The sequence below is a fragment of the Pecten maximus genome, chromosome 8, assembly GCF_902652985.1.
Source record: "Pecten maximus chromosome 8, xPecMax1.1, whole genome shotgun sequence".
NCBI lineage: Eukaryota > Metazoa > Mollusca > Bivalvia > Pectinida > Pectinidae > Pecten > Pecten maximus.
In genome coordinates, this window is record NC_047022.1 from 11,763,330 (window position 1) to 11,787,544 (window position 24,215).

Sequence of the window (24,215 nt, forward strand, 5' to 3'; positions counted from 1 at the left end):
TGTTGGGATTTAATTTAATAAATACCCATTTCTGGTTCAGTCAATAACTATAGTGTATACAAAGACACTCGGAACTCTCCTGCTGTTCTGTCAGATTTGCATTTGGTTGTTTTTGTAAGTAAAACAATTATGACTGACATAACTATTGCTTTATCCTCTTTTGTTGGTCTTAATAATGATTTAATTACCACCTGACCATTCTTGTTGTCTGGGCCATGGTTGAATGGCTTGCTGTCACCAGTGGGGTTGAGGAAACAAACGCCTCTGCAGATGGCGATCGGTCACTCTCTTGTAATTACTTTTGATTTTTACAGGTAACAGGACAATTAGGGACTGATATAGTGGCTTCCTAAGTTAGCATTGCTGTCGGGGGAATTGAGCAGTAAAGGCTATGTTTTGTTAGTTAGAACCTTTTTACACACAAATAACAACACGGCTATGGTTTAACTCATACTTTAATCTTTCATCTACAGAACAAATGCAATGAACTTGCAGAAGAAATATTTACATGCAAAATTTGCAACATCAGTGATCGATGTAATGATGAGGAGGAAGATATCCTTTGGGTTAGATACGCTGGTACCTAATGTGGCTACTGGTTTCACCATTATCATTTGGAAAATCGTGCCAAGCTCCTGTGGGTGACATGCTACTTCTGTAAAAAGTCCTTTCATGCATATTGTTTTCCACCCAGAGTGTACCGCACATTTGAAATGAGGAAGGCATCAGATTCATCCTGGTGTTGCCAAATGTGCCCTGCAAGTTGAGAAACAATATGGTTAACTTTTAATTTCACTTCTGTTGATTGAATGTTCTTAACTCACACTATATTAGTGTTTTAGCATATAATCTATATATACATGTACATTACAATAGTATTATAACTATTTCTTTAGTCACACTTGTGAGAATTACTAGTACATTTATTCAAAAATTCAATATCTTTCATTTCATCCTAACTTCCTGTATGATGTAAGTGATCAATCTAATTATATTCAAATTAATTTGTTGACATTTTTACATGAACTGTGATATCTTGTTAAATCTTACTCGTGTTATGTTGCGAGAATAACACTTGTGCTAATGTCATCATGTTTTAAATACATGTATTCAATTTTAAATAAGGTTTCTTGACTTTCCATCAAGAGTGTTTTAATTGATTGATTGATTAAAATAAATTTATTGTCATTTTAAAGGTTTTTCTTGTAATATTTCATTTCAATAATTACCCCGGGAAAAAAATAAACAAAAGAAGGCAAAATTAATAAATGATACTGCCAGTAATAGTCACCAACATGAAACAAACTTTGTGTTTTTGTTATTTTATATTATAACTGTTCAATCACAGGGACAATGATACTCAATGTAACATGTTTATAACTTTAAACTGATCAGATATGACCCCTATACATTTTATGCATACTTTTAATATTATATTGTAACGTCCCTGTGGTTCAATATGTATCCTGTAGACATACATCTGAGCTGCCCGACGGCTAGTAGGAATGTCCTCACTGGAGCATTCGACATACCTCCTGACAGCGACAAGTGCCCCTTACTTCAATATTCTAATTAAGTAATCTATTATTTATATTTTTTTATGCAATTTTAATCATCCTAAAAGAAGTATAATGTATTGCCACTTATAAAAAGTTGTGAAACCACTTTACATACATGTGCATTTATGATATTTGTCACAAAACATCGTTCAATGAAATCACGTGGACTCGAGCTCAATGGAAAAAAATACGGGAAATACGGGCCGGGATATTTGTATTTCTAGCTATTGTATTTATAAACAAATGACTGATATTTTGGAAAAATACTGATGTCATAAGTAATAATATATGTATTACCATCGCAATCGCTCACATTATTGATGATATTTTTGGAAATAATTGAAAAAATCGATGTCTCACCACTTTGTACCAAATGGGGTCCTCTCTGCATGCTCCAGACCGGAAGTTACGTAACACAAAAAAAGCGGATCTATAAATAGCTATCACGTACTATTTATTTTTTGATCATGCAGTTGGAAGTACTAAAGGTTGTCTTAGTAAAATATCAATATTAATTTGAAATTCTCACGTGAGTATTTTCTATATTAGTATAAATGTGTAAAAATTGTACCAAATGGGGTCCTGTGACGTTAGCTGAAAATGAAGAACAGAACAGGCCCATTCTGCCCGTTTTTGTTGGAGATTTGATCAACAAAGGACCAAAAAATAAAGATGTTCTCCAAAAAATCAAAAGTATGGACGCATATGCAGTCAGAGGAAATCACGATGAAGCAGTTTTAAGACAGCTTTTAAATCGCAGAAATGACCCGGAATATGTGTTTCCGCCCAAATACAAATGGTGCGAAAGCCTGACCGATTCAGATGCGAACTTTCTGACTGAACTTCCCTACACAATATCAATCCCGTCATGCAATGCGTTAGTCGTTCACGCGGGTCTTGTCCCTGGGATTCCCTTGGAAAACCAAGACTTAACAGATATGATTGTTATGAGGAACGTTGAGAGAAAAAAAGATGGAAGTCTGAAAGCAAGTGAGGCCCGTTTTGTCGGAGAACAGTGGGCTTCAAAATGGGCAGTTCCCGAACATGTGTATTTTGGCCACGATGCCGTCCGAGGGTTTCAGAATTTCCCATTCGCTACGGGTCTAGATACAGGCTGTCTGTATGGAAAGGAACTAACGGGATTATTCATAAACGGATGTAATAAACGAATTTCAGTAAAATCACAAAAAGTGTATCGACTACCATTATGATGAAATAAATTGTTAAATAATAAATAATAATAAATAATAATAATAAGTAATTGTTATTATTTTTACTTTTTGTCTTTGAATTGTGCGTGGCACATATATATGCATGCGCGGCTTATGAAAATTGTCGATATGACTTGTGCGCATCAAATAAATAAAATGTTGCTAACAAAATGTTTTCCTTGATTTCCTTTAACGTTGATTTCGTTGTATGAAGATTATAAGATAAGTCGAGATCATTTAATTTTACAATCAACTCGAAAATTCTCGATGTAGCGATAATCGTGTATTCACAGATATTCGCCTCATCTGTTAATGCACTTTATATATATTCTCAGCCTTTTGAAACGACCCAATATCGAGAAAAATGTAATTGTCAGATAAACCGTTCAAGATATGCCGATGGAAATGGTTTCGATCGCAGACGGATAATCTTTCTTTACTTTGGCGACACAATATTAGTTCTTTCTTTGATAATATACATTGTATCTATTCGAAATGAGATAAGGGGGGGGGGGGGGGGGGGGGGGGGGGGGGGGGGATCAGATAAAAAGATCAAAAAAAGATCAAAACCAAAAAAACATACTCAAATTTATAATAAGAATCATAATATAATATGGATGAAAGGATATTAAAAAATAATAATGATAATTTATCTATTCTAGTACTATAATAAAAGGACTTCGAAGGTTCATATCACGATTTTTAACATTGGATTTTATTATCGGAAATGTATATATCCAATGATAAATATTAAAACTCACGAAATGAGTTTCCGAAATCTTTATCACAGTCTTAGAATAGATATACAATTGTAATCAATACCACAGAACTGCCGCTAGGCATCATGAAACACCGGGGACAACAATATTGTTATAGTCGATATGGCAGCAAGATGTATGGTGGACAAATGGAAACCTGTTAGGGTTTCCATGCTACATTTGTCCACCATACATCTTGCTGCCATATCGACTATAACAACATTAAAACACTGTTCAATACTTATATTTGCATTGTCTTACCATCCAAATACATGTATATATAAATCTCAAGTCCCTGAGCCAGTGATTAGATATGGGACAAACTATCAAGACCCCGGACTCAGCAATAGTGTTACAGAGTGTTTTCAGACCCTGATAATAAATTGCGAGATATCGATAATAAATTAAATGAATTGTTAACACTTCCCAATGTTAACAAGGTTGATATTAATAAGGTTGTTGATGATCTATGTAATGTACTGACAACTACTGCCTCGAATGTATTTGGGGTGATTTCTAATACACGATGTAAAGTTAAAACTAAGCAAGGGAGTAAACCGTGGTTTAACAAAGACTGTAAAGTAGCCCGTGATGCATTTAACAAGATAAAAAATAAATACAAAACCGTCACAAGAAAATAAAACACAGTTAAAGGTAAAACGTAGGGAATTACGTAAACTAATTAATGTACATTTTAGGAATTACCAGGATAAATGTGCCAAAGAACTAAGGACACTCTCCAAGAGTAACCCAAAGATGTTTTGGAAAATACTTCACAAATTTAGTATATCAAAAAAGAAGAGCCCATACGTACCTTTAGATTTGTTTTATAAATACTTCAAGAAAATAAATAGTGACAGAGATGATGATGATGATGATGCCTTATCTGATGATGATGATGATGAAGATGATGATGATGCCTTATCTGATGATGATGATGATGATGATGCATTAAATGTTAATATTTCGGATGATGAAATATTGAAGGCCGTCAAACAATTAAAAAACAACAAAGCCCCTGGTGTTGATAGAATTTTAAATGAATACTTAAAAAAACTATCCACCTATACTGACAAGTATATATCGTAAACTTTTTAATGTAATATTTAACACTGGAATTATACCTGAAAGCTGGACAATTGGTGTCATCAGGCCTATGTATAAAAACAAGGGAAATGAAAACGATCCAGATAATTATAGAGCAATAACTCTTATCAGTTGTCTTGGAAAACTGTTTAACTCGATAATAAATACTAGATTGAATGCATTCTCGAACCGAACAAATCTAATATTAAAAAATCAAGCAGGGTTCCGACAAAAACACTCCACAGTAGATAACATATGCATAATGCATGCGTTGATATCTATTTATCTGGATAGTAATAAAAAAATTATACTGCGCTTTTGTTGATTTTCGTAAAGCATTCGATACCGCCTGGCGTGCAGGACTATGGGATAAACTTAGAAAGAGTAACATAAAAGGGAAATGCTTTAGAGTAATTCATAATATGTATGATAATATAAAATCTTGCGTGCAATATAATTCACAAACTTCTGATTGCTTTCCATGTTTAGTTGGTGTACGCCAACGGGAAAATCTCTCTCCATTTCTTTTTTCAATATTTTTAAATGATTTAGAAGAATATATGGGGTCTGAAGGAGTTAGCTCCCTTGACATTATGTCTACGAAACTGTCCGAAACTCTACATTTTTTTATGAAAATATTGATATTATTATACGTAGACGATACCGTAATTTTTTCTGAAACGCCAAAAGATATGCAAAATACACTGGATATTTTTCAACAGTATTGCGATACATGGAAATTACAAGTCAACACTAACAAAACAAAAGTGATGATTTTTAGTAAGAAAAAAATAGACAAGTTTCTCATTTTGTGTTAAACGGGCAAGTACTAGAAACTACAGATACGTTTACTTATCTTGGTGTCAATTTCAAATATAATGGAAGTTTTTCCTCTGCTATAAAGAGATTGGGTGATCAAGCACAGAAGTCTATATACTCAATATATAAAAAGGTACGTAATCATGCTATACCTATAGATTTACAGTTAAAATTATTTGATTCATTAGTCCAGCCAATATTGTTATACGGCTCAGAAGTATGGGGTTTCGAAAATTGTAGTCAAATTGAACAAATTCACCTTTGATTTTGTAAACGCATATTAAAAGTTAGAAGCAGTACTCCAAATTATATGGTATATGGCGAATTGGGTAGGTTTCCACTAGAAGTTGATATTAAACTGAGAATGTTATCATTTTGGAACAAAATTATACAAAATGAACACAAATTAAGTAGCATATTGTATAAACTAATCTCAAAATTGCATGCTGAAGGATCCTATAGCTTTAAATGGATAACTTATATTAAAAATATTTTTGATGAAGCTGGTTACTCGAACATTTTTATGAACGATATACAAATGTTTGAGTACTTTTATAAATGTATCATGAGGCAACGCTTTCAGGATTAATTTATTCAGAAATGGTATCGAATGTTGAAAACTCGTCTAAAGGTCATACTTATGTATTATTCAAACCGGAATTTGGTTTTGAAAATTATCTTACTAAGTTATCAGAAAGAAATAGAATAATTCTAACCAAATTTCGCACGTCTAATTTTAAAATGCTAATCGAGACCGGTAGATGGCATAATGTATTAAAAGAAGAAAGGATATGTACTTTATGTAATGAAAATGTTGGAGATGAGTTTCACTATTTGTTTATATGTAAGCATGAAGGAGTCAAAATTATACGCTCAAAATATATACCACATTATTACTGTAATAATCCAAGCTTGCATAAAATGAGTGGTTTAATATCAATATGTAATATTCAATTACTGAAGAAAATTTCACTGTTTATTAGAAAACTGACGGTGCTTTTGTAAAGTTATTTATATATAGCAATAAAGACTGTAATCAATATAACTGTGTAGAAATGTAAGCTTATACATGTAGTTAGATCTTTTAGTATAGTCTATTTCACATTTCAATCAAGATGTGTAATATCTATACTGTATGTATTGATTCAAGATCAACTCATCAATTATAAGATTAGAGTAGGTATTGTTATATAGATATATGATACACATGCATATTCTATAATTATTGTCTAAAATTAATTCTAAAAAATCTACACTGTTCTACTGTCCATCTTGCCATGTGTTGTTTCATGATGTAATCCATGTTACACATATCAATGTGTCTGGGTGACTAAAAATAAAATCTGAAATCTGACTAATGGGAGGAAGTGTTTTACTTTATATAAACCATTTAATGTAACGGAAAACAAAATGGAAGGACCAGACCAGGACTCGAACCAAGCACTCTGAAACTTTTGTGTCTGGATTTTAAAAGCGATACCAACATGATAACAATGAATAAAAATTCCATGAAATATCATCTGTCGTCTGCTACCGGTGATCAACGTAAACAAACATTGCTTTCAAAATTGAGAGGAAGTCAAGCGAAATTTCAGAAAGTAGCAAAGAAACTATTGTGGAAATGAAATCAGTCGGACATAAAACGTCAGAATTGGTAAAATTAATGTGAAAACCGGAATCTACCGTTCGTTAGAACCGGAAAAGGTATAAACAACAGCAGGTCCAAACATGGCCACTCCGGCACAAAAAAAAACAATTGAGGGAGAAATTTAAATTGCATTAATCATAATTTAGATAAAAAAAATTACACTCTTGAAATTCGGTAAATCGGCAAAATGTGTAAATACTTTTACATACTGGTCAGCCTAAGTTTTTTGGTCGAAATTTGCCGGATTTTGATAAAATTCTGTACATTGTATGTATAACTTCAGTTTCACATTAAATGACGGCCAATTTCTGACCTCTGATTGGTCGAAATTCCTATATTGTCAGATTCCATGTTGGGATCCTTCTCGTAGCCTCATTTTCACATTTAATCAAAGTCGCAGCCATTTCTTTGCTTCTGCAAATTCAACCGGGTTGGTTTCGTTGCCATAACAACCATACTGAAGCTTCTGATTGGTCGAAATTGAGATATTGCTTGATATCATTGTAAATTCGTATATAGCGGTATTCGGGAACTGCATATACATCTGCATAGGTTTCGTTGTCATACATCAACAGGAAGGCTTCTGATTAGTTGAAATTTAAATTGTTTTTGCTATGAAGGGGTAAAGTTGCAAAATGGAATGGAATGAAAACGGAATGTGAAAAATGAAAGAAAACGGAACTAACTTTATTTTGACGAAAATTGGTAAAAAGGTGTAGTATGGAATTACAACAATATTGCGATATCAATTTCGTCATTTACCATTGCAGGGGTCATTTTGGGGACATATATAACGGTTTCTGTTACAATAAGCACGTGTTGCTAGTTGCGTTTGTTCCTGCTGTCCCTCATAATCCGCCATACTCGTTTGATCTGGAAGATTAGAGTTAATTACGAATGCATGCATTCTCCAACCATTGTTTACGAATAATTTTCCCTATTGATACTGCGTTGGCAGTATGTGAACTATTCTATATACTTTGACAGATCTATTTTTATATTTCTGTACTTATTTCAATCTTATCTTGATTAACACGTGTTACAACGTGTTGCCCATCAATGCGTAACATTTATATTATTGTATGTAGTTAAGGTAAATATTTTCAAATAGTTTATTTGTATTTTTAATGAATACTCTGCCAGTTATTACTCCTGGAACACTAAAGTGATGTTGTATTGGGAGAGTAGTACTTTATATAATATGAAAGTGAGATTATTGTTTGTACTGTAAATGAATTGTTAATTTGAACTCAAAATATCTAAATTTTAATTTTTCTACTCGACGTTCGTGCTCCGTTTCAGTAATTACGTCTTAATTGTCAGATTAGTACGACTTGATTATCTTGTAATTATGATATAAGTATTTCGCGATTGCCACACTTATCTCGTTATCACGAGACTTAATTACCTCATTATTACGACATAGCTGTCTGATAAATACGATTTAATCTTCTCGTTATTACAACGACTACGTTGTCTCGTAGTTACAACATAGTATATGTTATACAACACAATACAATAATCTTTATTTAACGTCGCATATACTATGTACTATACAGATAACAATAGCATTAACTCACGAAAGCTATTAGCGTGACAAGCAGATGTATATAGTTAATAATTGAGGAAAAATAGTTTATCAGAAAAAGGCATAAGGTAAGAATATTATGAGATAAGAATGGACACTAGCATTTAATACACAAACACATGCGTACTACATATGATACTAAAACACTATCTAGACAAGTGTAATAATATACACATACCGGTATATGCTAATATAGCAAAGATTAAAATTTGTCATGACATACATTTATGTAGTGTAGTTTAAAATTAATCATAAGGCAGAAGAATAAAATATTACATTATAATAAAGCTGAATAAGTTGATGGTCCAAAAGTAACTATATCTGTTATGAACTGATAACAGATCAGTTTTATTATGAAAGCTTGTGAGTGCCATATGAAGAATTGGTTTACTGTAGGATACCGATTTTTCGATAGAAAATTTCACATCAAGATAAGTTTTAGTTTTTTTTTTCTAGTTTTTAAAAGTGACGTTGATATTTCACAATCGAATAGAGAATGTTCATATTCAAGAAAGTGGGTCGTACCAACATCTGTTCCATACAATACACGCTATAAAATGAACCGAAACACCCTATAAGCTTTTTTTGTGACGTCATAATTACGATATATCTTAGTCGTAACTACATACTATCTTAGTCGTAATTAAAAGATATTACAACGACAATACGAGATTACGATGTCGTAGTCATGATATATTTATGTCGTAAATACGAAACCAAATGGCAGTAACCGGCTTCCGTAATAATCACAAACTTTGACCGGTTAAAAGAACACCCCTGTTGCCTGATCAGGAAAATCTTGATCCACCATACCACCGGGTGCATACATATGTTGCAGACGTTTAAGAAGAACGTGTTTCAGAAAACTTGACTTTTTGTTACGAACTCGCATAGAACCTGTGTTATTATTGAGAAATTTAGATTCGGACACAGAGTGCATCCAATACGTTTGTTATATGTGGACAACCTGGAGTTGAAAGCAGGGTGAGTAATTAGAACTTATTACTGTAGTTTGATCACAGGCGTCTGCCTCTGGTAAGTATTTATAGAAGAAATATATCAGCTACTACTCCAGGCGCCTGTGGTTTGATGATGTTCCGAAATGTCACAGCCAATCAAATTAAATTTAAATTCAACTCCCTTAACGCCTTCCACTGACAACGTAAAACAATGCATGCATAATTGCATTTTTTCGTTTACATGCATTTCGATAACTAATTATCCGTGTATTCCTTTTTCTGATTAGTACCAGATGTACCAAATATGTACGGTGCAATATAATGGAATGCAACTGAATATCAAGTGAGTTCCTAAGATGGCGGCCGTCTCTACAAACTAAACGCTTCAAATATATTTATTAAGAGTACAGCAGATTTGTACCGGTACAATTGGTAAGAACCCGATAAAAGAACGCACGGGACAATCCCAAATATTATAGCTTCACAAGAAATATCTTTTTTAAAAAGAAAAACGGCATAGTTTTAATGCTGGTGTTATAATGTAAAACTGCTGGTGAAATAAATCAACGTACTAATGCGTTTCAGCACGGATAACCAACGTATATCAGTTTGAATAAGTTTTGGTGATAATAAGACAGCATTTGAATCAGGAATATGATTTTATTAATGTGTCATTTGAAAAGATAATCCACTCTTTCAACTTGCATTCAATCTTAACATTGTTTCATTTTTAACTGCATATCTGTATTTTGAATCTACAGCTACTTTGACAAATCACATACTTCATCTTGACAGGTAACGCCACCTGTCGCGTCATATCCGGGGCCAAACGATTATGATACGGCTATGCCGAAGAAAAACTATTTTTTGCTAAATCACTGGTGGTAAAAATATGATTTTGTTGTTTTTAATAAAAATATATATTTACGCTATATATATATATTTGACCAAAGCGCAAATGCGAGAGAAGAACTTCCGTTTGGAACTGGCAAAAGTTTGACACCTGGTCAATAATGTCTGTATTATCTTTGATAGATAAAACATAACAATGACAAGACAAATTGCATTTGACATCATTTATAAATAGACTTAATAAAATCAACCAATTACAGGTTTATTTCCACAAGGTTGTGCCACGTTGATAGGCCAGTTGCAGAGTTGACTACTCTCGTCATATACCAAACCTGAAATATCAAATTATACCAAAACCCAATATTATTTCAGCTCTGGCGTATTATCAGTCTATTTATGGCTCAAATTTCCCCAAAATAAAATGGAAATAAAACTGACATGGAAATATGATGAAAACTTTATTATCTCACGTTTATAGCCCTTAATTAAAACTATTTAACCTGGAATTGCGTAATCTTGTGTGTATGTCTGTAGCAATCAATTTACGAGTTATATGACACCAGAATAAATAAATAAATAAATAAATATACATGTATGATATTCTAAAATGTCATTGCAATTTGTAGAAATGAGATAATCTTCTTTCTTTTTTTTCAATATCGTTCCATATTTTGCTTTTGATATAACAATAAATAAATATGTTTTAGCTTTCGCATTTCTAATGGACAAGTAACATGTTAATGCTCTTGTATTGGTACTGTCACCTATCCATATTAATGTATTGTGAAATAGAACACTTTTCCTATGAAGGAATTGGTATCAAAAGGTTCATTCGTCAAACGCGGTTCTGATGGACCTTTGTATAAAAAAACAGATGACAAATGTTTCCCACACTAGGTGTGTATTGTATTTAAGTACGTAGGTTAAAATCTAACAATAAAACTACCGCTGTACCAAAGAAATTGTGAAAAAAATAAATGATGACAGAACAGCAGGCAGGACATAACAAGAAATATCTTTAAAAAGATAAACGGCATAGTTTTAATGCTGGCGGTTATAATGTATACTGCTGGTGAAATAAATTATTGAAATGATTATACGTTTCAGCACGGATAACAAAGTTATATCAGTTTGAATCATTTGTGGGGATACGACTGCATTTGAATCAGGAATATAATTTTATTAATGCATCATTTGAAAAGATACATTCACTTTTTCAGCTTGCATTCAATCTTAACTTTGTTTCGGTATTAACTCCATATCTGCATTTTGCATTGACCGCTACATTGACCAATCACATACTTCATCTTGACCAGTAACGCCACCTGTCGCGTCATATCCGAAGCCAAAAGAATATTATACGGTTATGTCGAAAAGGCACACTAAATATTGACGTGTTTGTAAATCATGTAAATGCAGGAATGAGTGGAAAACACTCCACGCAGCTGTTCAATGCTGTCAGAACTTGAAAATTATGCTTAAAGTAAAACGGCCTAAAGACGCCAAACTGTAGGAGGGATGCATGAACAACAATGTGATTGAGTTCATGTTATTTCTTTCTTTTTATTATTTGTTTTGTTGTTATTTGTATGTACATTTGTATAATTAATCTTAATATTATTTGAAAACATTATCAAGATAATCATGGTTATTTGTTATGTTATTAAAGTAATACGTACCTGGATTACAGAAGTTGTGACCGTAGAAAAAGCCGTTATAACATGTATAGTAGGAATGGCAATTCGTTTCCAGGTCGGGGTAACGTTTGTCAGCTAAACCGTTACAGTTCCGGTTAAGGCTACAGGGCGGACTCGGCCTTTAAGGAACAAATAATCTCAGAGTAAAATATATATTTTGCATTGAAGGAAAAACAAGTTAATAATTTTTGTAGAAATAGTTATCATTCAGTAAACTCTTAATGATACATCCGACACAAAAAATATGAAAAGTTTGGTGGAGGATGTTTACCATCATATAATCAGCCGTGGATCAGACTGGAAAGTCAATTACAGATTCGACAGGTTTTCATTTTTTTTTTTTTTTTTTTTTTTTACACTAAAATTTACATCAACATTAAGTTACCGAATGATTTATCAACAACATATGTAATAACAAAAACGTAAAGATGAAATAAGACAGCCGTATACATGATAATAAATTACAGCAATAAAATAGCCGCAAAGGTATATCAATCTAGATATAAACATAACACTAATTGCAGTAACCTATTCGTCACACAAATTACGAATAAGGTGTGCTTGCCACGTTCGCCACAAAGATATGTGAGAGTGGTTCAAAAGGTTATCTGTCTTAGGTGCAATAGTCACACACAAACACTACACGTACCCTCCCTCACATAGTCATCTTACACAATAAGTTAACATATTCCTTGTCACATACAACGCTTATCATGTTTGGGTTACCGTTTACAATATGAAGAAAACAGGGCCAGTAGCTCACCTTAGCAAACTCATGAAATTATGCAATAGGGTATAAGTCATAGTAACATTATTCAGAATGATGTCAGAAGACTCTCCAACAGCGAGAGAATGAAGTGCATTTAAGTGAAAATTATTGTCTTTTATATATTTTCGATGCGATATAAAATTATTTATTCGCTATATAATTGATGACAAAATGCCAAAGTCGTTACAAGCAGAAGACATGATCACTTGTTTATTTTATAGAGGCCTCTACGTAAACTTAAATCTCAAATATTTAGAAAGGTGGTATGTAAAATGTCATATTTGAAACCCAATAAGTCTTCTCGAGATAAGGTTTTAGGCACCAAAAATGCAAAAGCAAACTCTTAAATGGTAACATATACTAACAATTGTAGTCATAGTAACGCCGATATGCTTACATAACGGAAGTAGCAAGTAAAGTTATCGCGCTCCTATTTTAGGATACAATTGAACCTTTTCAATTTTCCACAAAGATATTCTTGCAGTAAGTCATTTTTACTGGGGATAAGTTAGTTATTTGTTCTTGAAAGAGCGTAGATACATCTTTCATTTGTCAGTATATTCGTCCCTTCTCTGGATGTAAAACTAACTACCAAACCAGCTGTCAATCAGAATATATTTCGGCTACTGTGATTCTGTTCTTACATGAAAGATATCAATCAAAGTATCTAATTATGGGCAAATTAGTGAAAAATTTCATTACCGAAAGACTTTGGTTTTAGTTTTTATTTTAATCACACAAACTGTATGATTAAACAATGCAACGCCCTCAAATACGACGTGTATTTGCTTCAGCAACGTTACGTTACATTATTTCATCAACTGTTTGCTCATATCGAAGAACCTGACCTCGAGTTGCCAAAATCATTTTTAATGCATTCCAATTCTTCAGTTTTTCAGGAATTTCAACATGCAAAATGTAGTGAGGAAAAATCAATTGTTATCAAAATCAAAGTTACGGGAATTATCGGTTGTACACATCTTTAAAATCGCTAACAGTTGATGACTAAGGCCATCAAAATTATCAGTTTCTCGGGTAGATAAATCAATGTATCCAACAAAAAAGGTCGATAATTCTATAATAACATCTGTTTAAAATGACCAAATCGAAATCCTTTTAAAGATAGTTCTTGTATGTTCTACGGTCCACTGACACCTACAGCAACTACAACAAATTTAGGTTCGATTAAGCTGTTAAAGGATATCCATTGCCAGAGGTCTATCTCAGGAAAACAGCGCAATATATTCGAGACAGAAATAGGTTTGAAGTGAAAATGAAAGCATTTTCACATATTTGTCTGAAGACAAAGATTCACATATTTAATGTCTGAAGCTTAAATACGTACCAAAGGCATGGCTAAAGGAAAATGTTTGCCCCACAACACAAACGTAAGGGGTCAACATTCGAGTTATGAATTAGGTATTTTTAGCACCTGAACATTCGGTCTAAAAAGTTTTATATTTTGTAAATAAAAACAACAATGATAGCAAAGTGCTGTTGAGATTTTTATATAAGATCACTTAATGAAATCAACCGAGAAACAAAGGTTTCGTCCCACAAGGCTCCGCTACATTGTAAGGCCAGTTGCAGATCCCTCCACTCTCATCGTATACCAAACCTGCATTATCGGAATAAATAATTATCAAAACTTATCTCAACATCATTGTAATATCGGCTGTCGCCATTAACATCATTGTTGCATGTGGAGCATGCTTGGCAATTTGCTGTAAAAAGATCGTTCTACGTAAGCATTTTCGTAACACAACCAGTGAATATTAATACATGTCTGATGAAGGTGATAGTGTACATACCTTCTTAGTCATCGAAACGTCACGTATAAACATTCATTGGTTACATTACGAAAATCCTTACATAAACAATACTTGCAGAAAATGTTAAGAAATATCGTTCTTCCCCCTTTAAAGCTTTTCCTATCAGCTTTAGAGCAGGACTGTTTGAATCTTACTTTTTTATGCGGACTAGATCTATCGTTCTTTCTTTCTCAATATGAGTGTCAGATTAAGAGGTAACAAAAGAAGAGATTGAAAATAGTAGAATGGTTAGGATTTCAAAAACAAATCAAAGTCTGGAGAATATCCTAAATTGTACAATTTTTTTAATATGCTTAATTGCGTTCATTAAAAAAGCTACACCGCAGAGAGTATGATTGTACGTACCCGAATTACAGAAGTTGTGACCGTAGAAAACGCCGTTATGACATGTGTAATAAGATGTGCAGTTAGTTTCCAGGTCGGGGTAACGGTTGTTATCAAGATTGTTACAGTCTCTCTCTATGAGGGAACACTCGGCCTTCAAGGAAAACACCCACAGAGTAATTATATTAAAGCGAAGGAGTCAATTATATGCATTGAAAAAAGGGGCGATAGCTATTAATCTTTTGATAATGAATAACATTGTTGCTTGAATCATTCTGCAGTCTCACACACTAAGAAAAGTTAAATTATTTCATCACTAAAAGGTTAAGTTTCCTTTCCTGGTTCCGTACAAAGATCACTGTCTTGTCATTATCTCAACTTTCAACATCAACTTCACCTTAAAAGATAATTTGACTTACTCACTCTCACTTATTGATACGACTTTCATAACCAAATAATAAACCAGAGGCTGCTAGCTAAAAACAATTGTATATCAACGGATAAATGAATAAGGACCCTAACGTAAGAAAATATATTTCTATGTTCTAAGTTAGCAAAACAAAAGCAAAAACAAAAAACAAAAAACAAAAAAAAAACTTTCGCCAACTATAAATTGACACGTTGACACGCATATGAAACTCATCTCACGCTACATATCATTTCACTCGTCACAAATGATCTAATTGACTCATATAATGACTAAACTCACGCGCCACATTGTTTTGTTTCTGGGTTGTACATCTGGTGGTCGCTACAAGTACGGAGAATAGCAATCCCGTTCGAACACTGGGTGTATTTGTGGCACGTTATTTCATAATTCCCGTTAGTTTGACCATTGCAATCAACCACGCAGTCAACTAAAAAAAAAGAAATAGACTGTGATCATATCTGACATAACATAGCATATAAGAAAGCATCATTAAAAACTCCGAATGTGTATAAGTTCATTATGCAGAATTTTTAATGCCATAATTACCATTTATTTCGAGTTAAGCAAGGTCTTTTAGCAATCATGAATCGAGATAACCAGATTTGACGGTATGTTGAAACTACTTTCAGGTGAATATTAACTAATACTTTGACATTGATGTAGTAATTTTTACAGGTTTTGCTTTATTATCAATTTCAAATAAGAACACCCAAGCGTTTCGTCCTGTCATAACTTGTCAATGATGTTAGAAGTAGGAGCTAACCAATCAATTGTTTTTCCATATACTTTAATGTTAACGATTTGGACTATATCATAAGAATTCTTGAATTTAATCAGGCAACTATGGTTTATAACAAAAGTTTAGGGTCTCATATAACACTTAATAAAAAGGGGGGGGGGGCCTTCAGTTTAATTTTTTTCCATGGTAGCCATTTTGAAAATGAGTGAATTTCGCAGTAAAATTATCAAACATCTGAAATGTTTACCTGTTATTTATTATGACCTGAACTTTTGAACATAAATTCAACCGGACTTACGAAATTTATATCAACATTTTTGGATAGTTTCCTATCAGTCTATTATCTATTTTGTAACTTCATAACATACTGGTCAATCAGTGGCTGCCAGACATTTTATCCCTGTCTCAACTTTCTATACACAGGGGATGTTTCAAAAGTATATTTTTTTCAATTGGTTAGTTGTTTCCTAGTAAGCGAGTGTGAAAGTCTGAATAATATGTTAGAATATTGAAGCTGCTATACATTAATGACGCTTTTATACAATATAAAAATGGTTTTCATTTAATTCGCGATTCGGTTTCTATTGATATACATGTATGTATCAAAATCAAAAAAGAAAATAAGAATAAATACTTAAGAAGTGTAAATTATTGTTCCGTAAGCAGTGTATAACGCCAAAATATCTTTGAAATTTTCTTTTATGTTTGAAGCAGGTTACAATAAAACGAAACAGTAAAAAAACATTTTTATTAAAAAGCAAGAAAATGCCTAAGGGAATCAAATAAAGTTATTTTTAATGTTTTAACACTATTACAATTAATACACTAAACGTCATATTTAGATGTCAGAGACGCTTGTTATACATTTTACAATACCGAAATTCTGCTACCTTAAAACATTTTGAATCGCAAAAGAGAGTTTACATCAGCACCGTAGATTACATCATACATAGATAGATACCTATATAAATAATCCTGTCATGCAAACGTTAAGTTGATAGATACTTACCAAATCCTTGAGAGATGAAGATTAGGAGACATAGAATAATCATGGTGGCTGATGGTTGTTGAAATGTGGACGTCCTAATCTTGTCTACAAGCAACTTACAAGCTTGACCAGCTAGAACATATACAGAGATAACCTTTTAGTGACTTTATCTGAGACTACACCAAACTTATCACGCAGTTCCTGCTTGTTTGCTTCCTAAATGCACTTCACACCAACGTACCAAAACGTTAGAATTCAGAAAGACGATTTGAGAATTGTCTCCGTCTGTCTGTCGTTCTCTGTATTTATTTTTCACGATCGCATTGTGTAAAAGAAAGAATGAAAACGAAAACGAAAAACAAAACAAAACATTAATTTCATTCCAACAGTGGTTTTAATTTCAAAATATTTTTTATTTCAATCATTTATCGCTTTAGACATTCCGACTTTGCACTGCAGTAGTTTAAAAAAAAATAAGAATAGAAAGGAAACATTATCCTTTAAACCATATCTATTCCTGCTCAAATTACTGCTATGTACATAGCGATTGTCGTATTCATTACTTACTATCTTTTAATGAGGAAACATATAGTTATATGAATTAAATAAATTATCTATAAATGGTACAAACCACACTCCTCAAAAGACGAACTACACTTTATCTGATGATTACACCTATATCACAAATGTTTATTTCAAGCTTTAGTATTTTCAAAAACACTTTCAAAACAATTTGGTCCTATGTACGTGAATTCTATTAAAGTATTTTCACTTCCGGAACATCTCTTGTTATCCTTGCACATTTTCGAGGGTTTTGCAATAAATTTCTATTACGAATTACAATATGAGTACACGTTTAGCACAAAGAAATAAGGCATAAACATATGTGTATCTTATAATGTGTTTTTATAATGTGTACTATCTTGGTCTTATCTTTGAGAACACATCACCTGTCACTTGTAAACGGTAACGAAGGAACCCAGACGAGATAAAGACAAGACAAAAACAACACCATACCTTTCGTACGTAGAAATCTTTCTATAACTGTAGCCGTATGTGTTCTATGTGTGTAATAGACACGTTTGGACCTGGTTATTTACCCGACGATATGATATCTAAATATGACACCCTAAGATAGATTAATAAAGGCTACACAACGATTGGTTGCTTATATTGTATTTATTTTACTCAAGTTAATTTGTTTTCAATCGTTACAACAAAAATGAGCTTTAGGGAGTGTCTTTTATGTAAATTTGAAAAAATAACCAACTTAAATGTAATAAAAATGAAGCAAACATAAAGGTAGTACAAAGTAAAATATAAACAAGGGTTTATAGGCAGGATTCATACCTCTAAGTGATGGCATTCATATGTAAATAGACCATAGAGCTATGCACAGAGTTATATGCAGTGAATGAATTGATGTTAAACAAATCATTGCTGAAAAATAGGTAAATCAGAAGGAACATGAGCATATTGATGAACTTTGTTTTTAAAAAGGCAGGGTTGGGAGGAACTGGAATTTTGAACTAGTCATATGAAGTTTTGCATGTTGGAATCATCTAACTAACCGGGTTCTTGTGCTGAAAGTATAATTCGGATATAAAGTGTGGGTGTGTATTGGAGGGTTCTGGTTCAGAAAAACATACATATATCACAATATAACGTAGGTTTAGCTTAACATTTCTAACCTGTTTCCGTTTTACTAAAATTCCACGCAGGAAGAGATTTGTACCCGATGTTCAAATTGCATCGTTCGAGGCGACTAAATCTGGGATATCATATTTTCATCCGTTTCTGAATAACTTTCTCCCTTGACACTGTCCTACTTTAAGTCTTCAGTTTAGTGCTCGCTCCTATGAGGCTTACTTTGAATACTGTCGTCCTTAGGCTGAGTTATACCAGTAGTTATAAATGGTAGAGCTTCACGCCAAGTAATTTAAGGAGTTGGACGACTAAATTTTCTGAGCTAGACACGAGGAGTGGTGAGGGTTGGGGGGAGATGACGTTCTTAAATGACCATAGCTATTAATAGAAAATTAAACAATACTTAAATCTGTTTTACAATAAGTCTGAATACTATTATCGACCTTGGGAACATACACAAATCAGACTTCACACCAGTCACAATCTAATGAACAAAGACGACTTATCATATGGAATCCATATAGAGCCTAGTGGCATTACCATTTATATAGCCATTCTAAAGAATTAACATATCTATATATCCAATGTACATATAAAAATTAAACTTTATTTAAGAATTAAGTTTAACATAATTACTTGAAATACTAAAAGGAATAAAAGGAGCATTAACACATTAGTATAGTTGCTCATGTTACATCACTCTCAGCTAGGACTGGTTTCCACGCAGAGTGAAGGAACACTTTCAGCAGCAGGAATATTATAATGCGTGATAGGAAAATACAAACCTTTTATATGTAAGTGTATATACATACTGTTGCAAACGTAATAAAGTAATAATAAAGTACACATATTTGTTGGGATTTCTGCCGTTGTTTTTATTATTATTATCACAAGCTAACTGGTTAGAAGTATTTTATATATGATAAACGTTATATTCTTATACAGTATATAAAACACTGGACGAAGTCTGAGTGCATACAGCCCCACAGAGTAATTTGCATAGTAACATTATCCTTGACCTTTGAATTTTAAGTCAGAAGCTACATGCAGTATTCCAAGCAAATATTTTTCTTAGTAACAATGACATTAGCCACCAAGCCTAATAGATTATCGCGGCAAACAGGCACAATGTAGAATTTGATAAAAACAGCTCAGCAGAATTAGAAATGCATTGTACATCAACTGATTTTCAATGTACAGTGGAACTTCGTTAACTCGAAGTCGACGGAACCACGAAAAAACTTCGAGTTATCCGATTGTTCGAATTAAGCGAGTTATCGTTTTTGGTGAAAAGTTTGGTCAATATTTGTCAGCATTATATAATCATTATAACTTCGCTCTGTCGCTAATCAGTTTAGTGTGAAGACTGGTCAATACATGTAAATATATATGTAATGTTTCGTTATGTCACTTGTAATTTGGTATAGTATTGCCGATATACAGTCACGATAAAGTTTCTTTCACTTAGTCACTTCAATAACGATCTGATGTGCAAGTCATGTTTGCAAAAGGTAAACTTATAAAACGGAATTCGACAAAATAACAAGTTATTAATGTCAAAACAAATAACCGTTTAAGTTTAACACAGATTGCATACAAAATGTAACAGAACCATTACCTTTTATTGGACATATATGAAATACTGTTTGATCGGCCTACTTACTTTTTATTGATAACCACGCCATTTCCATGTGTATTAGCACCGGAAGTTGGGCTGCGCATGTGCGTATAAAATGTTACTGTAACTGAGTTGGCGTTTTATCCGATTTAATAGACAGCACTGACCGTTACAGTTGTACTCTGAACACCTCGGCAGTAATTACGCTATTGTTTCAGCAGTTTAAAGATTTAATAGGCGCCGGTGACTGTGTCATTTCTACACCTGTAAAAAAACATCAGCCGGGTAGATCTACCGGTGTGTCAGAGATTAGTTCCGCTTGAGCGAACGGGTAGATGAGTTGTTGACTATCGTGTGTACTGATATCGGCGACCGCCTTGGGAAATTACCTGATGTAAGTAAAGCAGTACTTTTTATCACCAAGACTTGTTGTTATAAGATTCAACCGACAATTTCTTTTATGAATTTATAAAACACTTATAATAGCATGTAGGTTAGTAGTGCCGATATGTTCAGTATTACAAACGGAATTTAGCTCTGAAAAAATGTCGGCGTTTGCCACCGATCGACGAAAATTATACTTCGAGTTATTCGAACATTTCAAGTAGGATTTTTATTGTTGGGACCAAATTTTTACTTCGTATTATCCGAGTTTTTCGTGTTATCCGAATTCGAAGTTTCCGAGTTTTTTTTACTAAGATAAAGAGAGAATTCGGCCGGGACCGGCGAGGTACTTCGAGTTAAGCGGGGTATTCGAGTTATCCGAGTTCGAGTTAACGAAGTTCCACTGTATATAAATAGTGACAATGACCTTTGATCTCTGTGCCTAAAAGAGTATTTAGGGTATTGTGCAGAAACCAAACAAGAGGTTATATGGTCCTGTATCAATCACCTTCATATCTGGACCTCTTTCCTTTTGAGCATGTTTGATACCTTGAAGGTTCATCAATGTTGTTCATTTTAATAAAGTTTATATCATGTCTCTTGGCCTCTGGGTTATTGAGTAGAAGCATTTCAAGGTGTTTACATGCTGGCCCCCATGGCCGTTAATGAAGTTAAAAGTCATTCATTCAAACAAACTTGTCAGTCTTTCAGGCAGTTGATGGAGTTAAAAATATATAGAGATCGTTTTACTTAAAGGCACCACATTCGATAATTCGAACCATAGCTATAGAGTGCTACGATAGAAATTAAAGAAAAACAACTTAACAACAATATGTTATGCTTGTCCAAACTATTCAGTATATGGGAAAATCCTAAAATTGACTAAAGTTAATGATAAAGAGGAAGTCCAAAACAGTAGAAAATGTCTCAAATGTATTTAGAGACATGAAAATTATTGATGTTTTGCAAAGCAAAAATCAAATTTTGCAAAACAACCAATTCTAATAGTTCACCTAATTATCCCAAGAAAACAGGAAATCTGTGGAAATGGGGGAAAATGAAAATATTTAGCAGTAAGAAATTACTTAGAAGAACAAATGCCATACATGTTTTTTTTACGTCTTTCTGTTATTTCCTGTCAAGTGTATACAATCTCATCTTCAATAACCAAAGTTTTATTTTTGTAATTCAAATTTTCATAGGTTACACTTAAAATCTTTATATCTCAAGGTTTTCAATCCATTAAATAAACAGTTCCATTGTTCTATATTTCAAATCTTCGTATGTTTATATTATTTTCACAATGTTGTTTTTAAAATATCCTACCTACCAATCAAACGTTTTTCTCTTTACCTGTAAGTAGAAGTAAACACGTAGTAAAACAGATCATGTGATCACATCTCATTTAGTCGATCGGCCGATCATCGCAATGCTTCATGGATGACAGGCCGGTGACGTAAATCTATGGTTATGTCCTTATATAGCGATCGACTCGACCTGCAATGATATGAATATGCTTGTAAATATGAAGCAATATGGATATAAACCTCATAAATTGTTGACTACTGTTAAAAACTGTACTCGTAGGTTACATGAAGCCAAATATTACATCCAAGAACAGGGGCATACATGGCGAAGCATGTTTTACGTAAACTACCACAACTAACATGGGTGCGGCCATATCATATTTCCATAAACAAGACGGCGAGTTCAACAAACAGCCGCAGTAACTTTTATAACAACTGACATTACTTGTTACTCATGTAAACTCTATATAACATCGTTATTTATAAGAAAACCCGCCCATTGTTAAGTATATCACCCAGATCAGTACAAAACACAGCCTTATAAACACATGCTTCATCAGCAGCCTAACTATCAGTGGCACAATGTACAGCCTCGTTCTGACACAATGTACCTGCGTGACATCAGATTATGGGGAACGTTGATATTGCGTTTTTGCACCAACACGTAACAAATGACCCAAAACGAAGTAGTCCTTCTTGTAGCATATCACTGTATCGTTTTCATACTTTTCCAGTAATGTTCCGAAAAAGTAACTAATCTATTCCCAAAAACAAAGGAAAATAACATTGAAATATTGACCTCGATTTGTACCCTTGGACCCAAAATATTTTTATCAAGGGGTAATCTCTATTTACACTGTAATGAGTCTTCATTATTCAGTCATGATCCAGAATAACATAACAAAATTTCCCATCTATATGTATCTAAACTGGGCACCGCTTTTATCTCCACTAAGGCTTGACACACGTCATATATCTTTAAAATCATCTTGTAGAAGAAAATAATTTTAAAGTTTTGCCATAATATAGATCGATGGGACACCCTTCGTCCATGGATGAGTCAGACCCTAAGGCAAAATTCAGTGAAGAGTTCATAACTAGGCCTCACCCAATCTCTCCCAGGGTTCCGTGCGCTCTGCTGAGTGTAAGGAACGATAAATCCGGTAGAGATTGGGTCTCACCATTAATATTAATGACAGAAAGACGGACAGACGACGGAAAATGCGCATTTTATGAGCTTATCGGTCCGTTGGAATTCTGTAATATTTAGCTGCAAATCTTTATCAGATATTTCATCCATTTTTTTTTTTTTTTTTTTTGTATTTTTAGATTTTCAAGCTGACCCCATTGATGAACTAAAACTGCAGCCTTACTTTCCTGATAAGTTGAAATACGCCGATGTGATGTCAGTAAACGATTGCGAAAAAGAAGAAGCAGACACATTACCGGACATCCCAAGGTTAATTATACGAAAATTGATCATACTTGTTTTTACTAGTAGGGGAAAATATTTAGATATATACTTCAACGAAATTAACAGAGTAGTAAGTGATGAATCTTTTAAAGCAGGCCAAGACGGCAGTTCGATGCCATCGAACGATGATTTTGATTCACTTTTTGTTGACGACGATATGCACGACGAGGATGTATCAAATGGTGTTAAGTATAGCCCTATAGATGTGTTTCTGTCGATCTTTCGTTGTTTACATCCCACATTAAAACAGAAGGTTTGCTCGAAAATGTTCGCGTGTCATCTCGCAATACCTCTCATGTTTCCGGTCCAAAAAGACAAATACCATGCAAAAGGTTTAAATTTTTCTATGTGGCCTCTACGATCAATAACTGTTCATAATGGTAAAACAGAAATATCTATAGTTAACTGTAAACAAAACGTTGTGTCATTTATAAGATTAGGACGCCCATTCATATCGAAATCTAAACTCGCTAATGAAATTTTGAACGATTCGCCTCACGATACATTTTTTAATTACGATTGTGCA

The 24,215-nt window shown here is 33.3% G+C and overlaps 1 protein-coding gene and 1 long non-coding RNA gene across 2 annotated transcripts; both read right to left on the reverse strand.

Annotated features, from left to right (window-relative positions):
* Positions 1-437: 437 nt before the first annotated feature.
* Positions 438-2,059, reverse strand: LOC117332383. The gene is made up of 2 exons (XR_004533721.1): positions 1,920-2,059; positions 438-756 (listed from the first exon to the last, which is right to left on the reverse strand). It is a non-coding gene; the product is annotated as an uncharacterized LOC117332383 (long non-coding RNA).
* An 8,630-nt stretch (positions 2,060-10,689) lies between these two features.
* On the reverse strand, positions 10,690-17,486 carry LOC117333294. Its single transcript, XM_033892525.1, has 4 exons — positions 17,281-17,486; positions 15,812-15,959; positions 12,160-12,296; positions 10,690-10,812 (listed from the first exon to the last, which is right to left on the reverse strand). Exons 1-4 carry the CDS (start codon positions 17,321-17,323, stop codon positions 10,727-10,729), a joined length of 414 nt encoding a protein of 137 aa, XP_033748416.1. The 5' UTR covers positions 17,324-17,486; the 3' UTR covers positions 10,690-10,726.
* Between the last annotated feature and the right edge of the window lie 6,729 nt (positions 17,487-24,215).

Coding starts and splice junctions, on each gene's coding strand:
- LOC117333294 (XM_033892525.1), bottom strand. CDS start 17,323: ATGATTATTCTATGTCTCCTAATCTTCATCTCTCAAGGATTTG. Junction 12,297..15,811: donor GAAACAAAACAATGTGGCGC/GTGAGTTTAGTC, acceptor TGTTCCTTAAAG/GCCGAGTCCGCCCTGTAGCC. Junction 10,813..12,159: donor TCACAACTTCTGTAATCCAG/GTACGTATTACT, acceptor TTGATATTTCAG/GTTTGGTATATGACGAGAGT.